Source organism: Salvelinus alpinus, chromosome 5 (genome assembly GCF_045679555.1).
Source record: "Salvelinus alpinus chromosome 5, SLU_Salpinus.1, whole genome shotgun sequence".
NCBI classification, from domain to species: Eukaryota; Metazoa; Chordata; class Actinopteri; order Salmoniformes; family Salmonidae; genus Salvelinus; species Salvelinus alpinus.
In genome coordinates, this window is record NC_092090.1 from 26,570,572 (window position 1) to 26,581,054 (window position 10,483).

General features: G+C 39.5%; 1 protein-coding gene across 2 annotated transcripts; it reads left to right on the forward strand.

Moving 5' to 3' along the window:
- The first annotated feature begins 6,219 nt into the window (after window positions 1-6,219).
- On the forward strand, window positions 6,220-9,644 carry LOC139575820 (iroquois-class homeodomain protein irx-3-like). Of its 2 annotated transcripts, XM_071401153.1 has the most exons (4): window positions 6,220-6,662; window positions 7,300-8,341; window positions 8,873-8,939; window positions 9,297-9,644. In XM_071401153.1, exons 1-4 carry the CDS (start codon window positions 6,447-6,449, stop codon window positions 9,349-9,351), a joined length of 1,380 nt encoding a protein of 459 aa, XP_071257254.1. In that variant the 5' UTR covers window positions 6,220-6,446; the 3' UTR covers window positions 9,352-9,644. The 2 variants fall into 2 exon arrangements, with proteins under 2 accessions (XP_071257254.1, XP_071257255.1); XM_071401154.1 differs by lacking the exon at window positions 8,873-8,939 and having other exon boundaries at window positions 6,259-6,662.
- The last annotated feature ends 839 nt before the right edge of the window (window positions 9,645-10,483 follow it).

Here is a 10,483-nt window from a genome sequence, read left to right on the forward strand (position 1 = left end):
AGGAGCTGAGGAGGAGGAAACATGTTTGTGTTGGACCTGGCTCAGCATACCCTGAGGATATGCCAAGGAATGACCTCAAGTAAATGTTTGGCTGTAAACATGGCAAAACCCTGAATTAGTCTACCTTTCGATTAGGGACAGACAGAGTAAAGATAAACATAAACATACATATAGCAATGTATACAATTTATAGCAACGTAGATTTGAATCAGCCTGGTGACTGTACCACATTGGCATATAATTTTCTCTCTGAGTGGCAGGTCAATCAGCCTGACCATCCTTTGTCACAGTTATTCAGCATAAGAGAATGTAGGCCTATATTAAGCAGGGTAAGTATTTATTACAGTATTACAGTTTAGTCCATGGGTAAAGCAGATATTATCATTGTCATTATAATTTAATAACGTGGGTTATATTTTGGTCATGAGGTCAAGTTATAGGGTCAAGTGTCAAGCCTACATTTTAATCCATCATAAACCTTACTCAAAAGAAGGACAGATTATAGATATACATACAAATACCCCATATGACAATCATGACAAGCATTACTCTATTCAGTGAGAATAATCCCTAAATTGATTGAGCATCCTCCTATGTACCAGAGGGTCCTTCCTGATAAGGATCTAGCTCTCTAGCCCCTCCCACTCTGTCCTCTATCTCTCTCTCTTTCTTTACTTTCCTCCCGCTGTCACTCCTGACTTGGCCTGGCAGCATGAAGACTGGCTTGCATTTTAATTCGGCCCTGAAGTTACTTATTTCATTATCGATCATCCGTAATGCTGAATCAATGTTCATCTTGTTATGTGGACCATACCCGTGTAATACAGTGATAGCGCGGCCCACAGTTACTCACTCCTTTTACAAAGTGACTTTACCGTAAAATCAATGCCTTGTGTTACTGATACCGTGGAAACTGCAGCGGGATGGATAGTGAGTGGGCAGCCAGTAGGCAACCGGAGAAAAACACACCTGCAAATGCAACGTTATATAGGCTAAAAGGCAGGCACTCACATCACATAGTGCTATTGCGGCGTCTAGTTGTATCACCTAATGCGCGTTGACAATTTCTGTTACTGGATATGATAATAGTTAGTAAGAATGGTGTCTATTAATGTTTGAAAACTATTGTGGCAGGATTGATATTGTTATTTATAGAATAAAAGTCTAGGCTACTGTCTGAAAAATCATACAATGTCAGATATGGAATGCACACCGATTGACGTTAGTGCAGAAGCTCTATGTCTCCTGTTCTTGTAGTGTTGCAGTAGCTTATAGGCCTAAAAGTGTAATAGTGGGTTTGATAGATTTAAAAACATAATATGAACAAAAACAAAAACGATTAGCCTACTAATAGGCTACTATTATGCCTACTACTAATGTTAATAATATTGCAATAACATGATAACAATAGGCTACTTTGAGTAGGCCACAGAATTGTGGTGGTATGTGGGGGATATATCATATTTTCAAATCTGTTCATTTGAAACCACAATCCTGCAGAACTGCCAGGATTTCGCTGAGGACATGTGTTGGTAAATAACTACGAAATAAAGTGACCTGGGACGGCTAATAAAACAAGTCTGAACCCCTCAGGACCGAGCGCAGAATATTTACCAAAGCAAAGCAGCAAGGAGAGGAGAGAAAGAGTGCACCGAGACCGAGCAGGCCATTTGACACCGGGAGCTCTGACCTTACCAATCAATTACTGCCCGTGGCTGGCGGCAGCTCTACAATTTACTCCCAAATTCACTCTTTATGGGCTCGTTTCTGAAGCTGCCTCTTCTCCCCACCTCTGATGAGGCAGGCGAGAGAAACTCCCGATAGATATTAGTGCAGACGTGAACAGTGAGCAGTCGACTCGCCCTGACTGCTGTTAAGTAATGCAAGTCTATTTGGGATAGCATGCCATGTAGGCCTAGTGCATATAGAATAGGTTCCAAACTGATTTTGGGTACAACTGGAATATATAGGCTTGCTTGCTTATTTACTAACCTTTAAAGGCATACTAATTCCTAATAATTGACTGTTTGGCAGGGGGTCAAAGTTCACATTGTGTGGTTTGTAGTCTATATTTAAAAAAATCTAAACAACATGCTGGCCAAGGCCCATAATCGTTTTCTTGAGTTGTTTTGCTAATTATAAATGGTGAACATGGGCGATCTGATTGAACCCAAAACTAAAACGCAGCAGTAACAGTCACACTTGGATATGATAACAGTTTCAGGATACAATAACTAACTATATGCTTAAAGGTCTATGTAAAGCACATGTTAACTAGTTATATGTAAATCACATGTTAACTGTACTAATTTATTTTATCTGATGTTATAAAACAGTTTAATAAGTTGCAGTCCATTGACTATTAATTTGTTTCTAATTGTGAATAAGGATTTCACTGTTCAAAATTCCTTACTTTTGCGCTAATGCAAATCGAAGTTATCTGTTTAATATGCATGGTTGGATTAGTGTAATGTAATTAAAATAATATTATTTAAATTATTCCAACAGTAAAAAAATGTACTTTAAATCTATTTTGAAAGTACTCTTGCTTTCGGTAACTACAATTAATTTCTATTAACTACAAACTATTTCATTGATTGGATTATGTCCCTCTGCTCTTTAGACACCGCGATAATTATTGCTCTTTTATTTCTCTAATGGGAGAAGGATTTGAAAGAACATATTTTCAGATGAAGGAAGTGGTACAGTTTTAACTCCACTACTCTGAACCAAGCCCCCTCCCAGTCTCAGCAATGTTTGGATATTGCCAAACAACTCAACTCTAAAAAAAAACACCAAGAGGTCATGAAGTTACGGCCTTCTAATAGCATGCGAAGTTGTTATTGATTGTGCTCGTGTTCAGTGAACTTGTAAAAGGCCCTTCGTTCTCTGATGGCATAATGTGTCATTGTAGCTTCACACAGTGTAGGCCTATCATCATTGTGGGGTAGAACACGTTCTAAATTATTCCAGATTTAGGCTAAATTACCAACATGGCTTTTCTTGACCACAAATCGGTATGGAAATAGTTGTAAATCACTTTGGTCCCATATATAATCTTTACAACAATTCGCCCTCATACCCTAATGAAACTTAAGATGCAAAAAAAAGTAGTCTAAACAAACTGCAAGCTGCTGGGTTTTACTAACGTCTCCCTCCAAAGGAATAACAACGTAAACGCTTTTTTGTCAAGGCAAGGCAAAATGCGATGTGGACCTCTCTTTCTCTCTCTTTCTGTGTGTCTCTGTCTCTCTCTCCCTCTCACCGACACACACACATACGCACACACACACTTCACTTCACCTTCCCCCTCTTCCACCAACAGCCCAAAACATCAAGGGTCATTAATTGTTTTCTTTTCAAATCCTTTGTCACCGCAATTAACCGATTATGATCAGAAGGCTCCTTTAAACGGATTCCATGTGTGATAAGAAATGTATTAGTTGTTTTCTGTCGCCTAGGAGTTGTGGAAAAGATTCAAATGAGTCATTTGAATAGCCTCTGTTTGAAGGCTTTGATCTCCCTGTTTCTGGAGCTTCATATCATCATTTGCGATGTGTTGCTGGCGTCTTGTGTATTGCATAAGGAACCACGCTTGAGCGATAGATCCGTGTATATTTGCCGTTGAAAAAAAAAAAGTGAAATTGTGTCATCTGCATAATTACCCTCAAAGAACTCTGTAAAAAACAGCCCTCGAGTCACTGTGATTGTCCTCCTTTGCATGACCGAAACATTAGCCTACATGGGTTATATTATAACAATAGAGACATGTATAAAGATAAAATAATAAAAATCGGCCTATAATATTATTATTATTATTGCTATTATTATTATTTTTTATTATTAGTGATGATGATGGTGATTATTGTTATTATTACTATTATTATTATTCCTAGTAGTAGTAGTAGTAGTAGTAGTAGTAGTAATAGTAGTAGTAGTAGTAGTAGTAGTTTTGGTGTGGCTGCCCCAGTGTTTGGTGCATTTGATTCATATATCCATCGTGTGTATGTTATAGAGTCAAGCTGAGAGGGCAGGTTATGGGACGCTATATTGTGTGGAGTGGAGGTAAGAGAGAGAGCTGAGAGTCTTAATGTTTTATGGCTATGCCAGTTTCCCGGGTCGTTGTGAAAGTGTTAAGTTAGTGCATATGTGTTTGATTGGGGTTATAAATCAGACGGAGTCCTAGGGGCCCTGACAGGTCCCGGGGATGAGACACGTGTCCATCCGAACGTGGAGCGCCTCTGAGGGGACACTAAATGGCAGATATGTCGTTCACTCTCACACTTCCAACCACCTGCTTTTATATTATAACACAAAGAAAACACGAATGTTGGCCGTTCCAATATTCAGCATTTCCAAACACGTGTGACACTTGACACACATCTTACACTAACTTCTTCACCTATTTTAGTTGAACTCATTCAACTAACACATTCTTCCCTCAATCTGAAGGCAAATATCAATGTTGAGTTTCTCAGCTCAGCTGTAAAGTCTGGGCCCTCCGGTCTCTCTGCTGCAGGTTGGTGTGTGTGTCTGAGTGTTATTGACTGCTATGTAGTGATTACCATGCCGGTTGGATGGCATCAGCCACTCGCTGTAATTAATAACCTCATAATCCAGGTTCGGTTGGGTGTCAAGATGCCAACACGTTAAAGGGAAACACGGAGGTTCGGCACTGAGTTCATGGAAACAAGGCGTAGCCTTATAGTCTATATGAGAAATTGTAGATGCTATTATCCCTCCCAGACAATGATATCAGCTCCAAAAGAAGATTAAAGGTTTAAACAAGCAGGCCTACATAGACATAGACCTAGTTCTTGGAAACCAGATCTCATCATCAAAACTAAACTGAGATTGATGAGATTTAATCTCGCTGTCAATATTGTTCTGAGATTTATCATATTCAAATAAACTGCAACAGCAATGCATAAGTCACCACTGTAGTTGTTTAACAGACATATGATGGTACAAAGACGCGGATGTAATACGATTAGGGATGTTTCCTACAACTTTTCATATATTGATTCATGGAATTTCAATTCTGACTCCCTTGCTTTGTTTTAATCCGAATTATTTACAATAAAAAAATGGTTTTGTCAAATTCATCAAGCGGATTTCTTAAAGGTAGCCTAATCTTTATGAGCGATAGTCTTGTAAAGATTATATTTTTTTCCTGGAAGGGAAGCCTTGGTACATATATACAAAATTTGATTTTATAAGATTGTTTTCAACAGGCCTATCCTGTTTACAAATAGCTATGGCTTTCCGTGCAACATGAATAACATCAGTGAATATTAAATCAATTAAACCACTTGCAATTATTATTATTATCATTACTACTATTATTAGGCTATTATTATTATTGTTATTATTATTATCCTCATCATCATCGTTATTTTCTAACACTATTATTATTTACATCAACATTATTTGTGTTGTTGTTGTTCATGTAAAATATTTCTTTACCTCAATATTTTAGTTTCCAGTGTATCACTTTAAATGTATATCCACCACAGTACACAACGTGTTAATTACTTCTCGTTGCCATTGTTGACGCTAACATTTTGCATTCATTAACAGCGCAGGCGGTAATCAGCCATGCAGATTTTCATTTCTTGACAACTTTCTCTCTGAAGTCAAATGGTTACATGCTAACTGTTTGATGTCCCAAATTAAAAGAGTGATTTGAGTCCGATCCGCTTGCCACTTGTTAGAAGCGTCCGCAACGGTGTAAAACGGTGTAAGAAAACACAACTTGACCATAGACTTCTAGCATACGTGAGTCCAAATCACTCGATACCGGTAAACAACATACATTTCTTAGGTCTTTCTTTCCAGTGGACATGCCTTTACTGAGTCGCGGCTGTACATACTTGAGACACATGCATTAGAAGAAAACTGGAGACACTAGGTTTATGTGAAGTTAATCACTCAACAACATTGAAATATTTACTATTTGTGCAAATGACCACAAATTGTGAATTAACACTAAAATGGAGTAGGGCTCAGGCGAACAAATAACAAATTAAATGATTGGCGAGCCATCAAATGAGATTTGAAAACCATTCAATAAGAGATCGCGACGTCAGTGCACTTATCCAGGGGAAATACAGGAGGGAGAGAGAGAGGCGCGCGCGGCAGAGCGAGAGTGTGTATAGGGGGTGAGATTTGAGAAATAGGAGGGGCTTCTAAACGACTAGAAATGTCAATCAGAGCAAAGAGTCGCAATAATCTAAGGCAATCTGTAAGGACCTGACCTTAGTCTATCCAGATCAATAGGGAAGTGAAGGAGGAAGGCGCAATCGGATCGTTTACACTGGCTGTTTTTGAGGAAATATAGACTTCCCTTACACTTTGTTGTACTCACTGTAAAGTGGATATCGCAGTACGCACCGCGAGGGCGATTCTCTGCTTTTTGTGATTGCAGCAGACTTTTTTCTACGACCATGTCTTTCCCGCAGCTGGGATATCAGTACATCCGACCGATATACCCACCGGAGCGCCAGGGTATCAACAATGCCCGAGCCGGGACGGAGTTGAGCCCGTCCGGGGCACTCTCAAACGTCCTCTCAACTATGTATGGATCACCTTTCGCCGCAGCAGCACAGGGCTATGGAGCATTTCTGCCCTATTCAAACGATATATCAATTTTCAATCAATTGGTGAGTGCCTTTGCTAATTTATGCCTCTGGTTTCCTTCATTTGCTTTTCCCCCCATCCAGACTAAAAAAGAGAAAGGGCGCAGTGACGTTACGTTATTGAGACAATGATCCATTCAGGACTAAACAAGAAGACTCGTTGGTGAACTTTGTTATTGACTCCTTTTTTGTAAATAGTTAAAGTAGCTAAAAAGTAGCACTATAACTGAAATGCCAGTCGAAAACCTATGTTTAGACCACTAGAAAATAAAGAAAACAACTGAAATCAAACGCAATATATTGCATTGGATCTTACAGAGGTTAAAAGTGTGGATACATGCATCTTGAAATACATTGAAATGTTTTTGCAATTGGTAGTGAAGTGTTATAAATCAAATCGTTTTGTCGCGAACAGAAATTGTGCGTAACAAATAAAAATGTGTAACTTTTACATATGGTAATGCTTTTGTTAGTCGTAAACGCAGAAATCACAGGTCCTATGTGAAGAAAGATACATGTGGTGATACTGGCTTTATATTGCATATATTAGCCTATATGATTTTGTCCTATTTAACATAAAGTAGAATTTCATTTTGCAAACTTCATTAATCTATCATAATATCTCACACATCCCATTGGGTCTCTGCTCTTTGTCTTTTAGGGTGCTCAGTATGAGTTGAAAGACAGTCCAGGCGTACAAGGACACCCAGGATTTGCCCACCATCACCCAGCGTTTTACCCATATGGCCAGTATCAGTTTGGTGACCCGTCCAGACCCAAAAATGCGACCAGGGAGAGTACGAGCACACTGAAGGCCTGGCTGAGCGAGCACCGTAAGAACCCCTACCCCACCAAGGGGGAGAAGATCATGCTGGCCATCATCACCAAAATGACCCTCACCCAAGTTTCCACCTGGTTCGCCAACGCCAGGAGGAGGCTAAAGAAGGAGAACAAGATGACCTGGACTCCCCGGAGCCGCACAGACGAAGAGGGAAATGTTTACAACAGTGATCACGAGGAGGGAGAGGACGGGGACAAGAGGGAGGATGAGGAAGAGATTGATTTAGAAAATATCGACACGGAAAATATCGAGAATAAGGACGACTTGGATGATCAGGATGACCTACACGCTGATTTAAAATTAGATGGTAGAAGCGACTCTGAGATTTCAGACGGCTATGAGGATTTACAAGGGCCCGATCAGAGATTTCTGAAGGCTGTAGTGAAGGAGGGCAAAGACATTCACGTGGACCGGGGCGAGCACTTCCACCACCATCACTCTTTTGAAATGAAAGCTTCACAACCGAATGTCGATCAACTGAAACTGAATCCGGTGTCCATCAACTCGCCCCCATCAGAAAATAACGCGGCCCCGGCCCAAAAGCCAAAGATTTGGTCTTTGGCGGAGACAGCAACAACCCCTGACAATCCCCGCAAATCTCCACAAATGAATGGCAGCAACACAGTTGGGCCCGCGGCCCAGACCATAATCAGCCCTCACCATAGACTCATCTCTTGTCCTGTTGGAAAAATGCAGAACTGGACAAACCGAGCTTTTTCTGCCCACCAGCTCGCATTACTGAACTCTAACCATTACCTTGGACTGGCGAACCAGGCTTCGGCTAACGGGCTCGCCCTCTACAGCAGGCAGCAACACCAACACACGCAGGACAAGAGTCATAGCTCAGACACAGCCGTCACAGGTACATGTCACCAACACTGAGGCTGGCGAGCCTGACTGTATAACAAACTGTTCATTATTACTCTATTTCAAACTTTACTTATCCCTCTTTAACGATATAGCCTACTTAAATAGGCCTGTTCTGGACAGACATTTTGAGGCCGTAAAGATGATCATAAAAAGTGTGTTTCCATGCTGTCGTTTATGTGACAGAATAAGGTGGCTTTGAACTGGGGGAATACAGACAGAGGTGGTCGAAATAAAAGGCCGAAGTCGTTGGTTTTTAATGTTATTATCAGCTGGTTTATTGTGAGAATAGATTATCATTCATGTCCGAAAATTATTTTTAAATTCAGCAGTTGGTCCCATATTTCTTTGTCACATACCTACTTCAGTATTGTACGTGCTTGTACTTAACCCGTGACTGACGTGAAGATCCCCAGGCAGTAAAATAAAGTATAGACTAAATTCACTGCGACAGTGCTGTGCTCTGGTTATAGACAGGAAAATGAATGCATTTTTTAAATGTATTTTATTGCCATTATTATTTCAGAGAGATCTAGTGCCTTGGAAGCAGAGAAAAGGTTGTTAAAAACAGCCTTCCACCCAGTTCATAGACGGTAAGAGACTGTCATCTTTATTTTATTTGGATATATTATTTTTGATGCACATCCTATTTTATCGTTGACTACCACATTTACTCAAACTATAGCCCTTGTGTCGTATTTGTAGGACATCGAATAGATGGATTCCTCCGTGCTTGTGTTATTTCGTTTAGGCCTCAAAATTATATTTGCATATTTGTCATGCAAAAATCCCAGCTCAAATTTACCACATTGGTTCAGGCTCTAATTTTTCAAAAGCAATCTTCACTTTATATCACTTTACTTTTCAAGCAATTCATTACCTTGCAGTTGTAGGTTATTATTATTTTCCCTTTGCTGAGTGTATTTATTTTCTTGACCCGTGTGTTGCAGGCCTCAGAATCAACTCGAAGCAGCCATGGTTCTATCAGCTCTCGCCTCCTCCTAGACTTTGACTTTTGCTCTTTCTTTTTATGATTTATTTTAATCTGTTGTAAGGAATGTAAAATAAGAATAATACATCTGTGTATACTTACCTTGTAAGCATGTCCTGTGTAAACCTGCTAATGTAATAATGTATGAACCAGTAGTCTGTGAGTTTTCTTTTTCTTTTTGTAAGTTCTGTGAGGATTTGATGTTCAAAATGTTTTGTATATAAAGTTAAGAAAATGTACATACTTGTGAACCAAATTGTACAAGAAAGTCTATATTTTGGCTAATAAATGAACTGCTGCAACTTTATTCAAATCGCTTGTGATTTTTGGGAAGATGTTTGTGTGATGATTGTTTGTGAAAGGAGAATTAGTTGTTGTGGGCGTTAGATGTTACGAATTAGATTTTGAAGTGGTGCAGAATTGCAGTGCTTTGCTTTTTGCATGTGTGTGTGTGTGTGTCTGCGTGGCCTACGGCGAATAGGCTTCATCGTACTTGGTTGTGATAAGTAAATATTCTAGCAGGATTTGAGGCATTTTCATATGAGGGACTTAAGAGTAATTAGCTGACTATTGCATCGTACATTTGGATATTCATGTTCTGGGATTATCCTTATTGAGGCGTAACAGCCGAATTAAAATGAATAATTCTTTCATTAATTTTCGTCTGAAATTGTATGGCATATGAAGAGAAATTATGTAGGCCTACTGACTATTTGAATATTTGGATGGAACTATTTTGGACTGAGAGGTTAAACATCGTAAAGGCTGGCTATGCGTAAATGGGTTGTGGTGTTCTATGTACGATGCAATCTCAGTTCGCGTGTAATATTTGTGTTAGGCCTACTACATGTTTTTTTTATGCATCTTGAATTTGGTCAGCCGTTATGGGCTGCACTGCTAACCATATGCCACCAATACATTGTGATATCATTTATTTATGTTTGTTTCAACATCTAAGATCATTTGCATGTCAGAAGCGTTGTGAGATAAAGTTTATGTAAAGTTGGAGTTGGAGCTCCCTCTACAGTCAAATCTAGTCACCATCGCCGATTCTGCGGTATGGAAAAGACAGGGATAGTTCTCTGGTTTTCAATACGAAATCTTTGTTCAAAGCAGACTTACATAAATCACAACTTTGTATTGTAA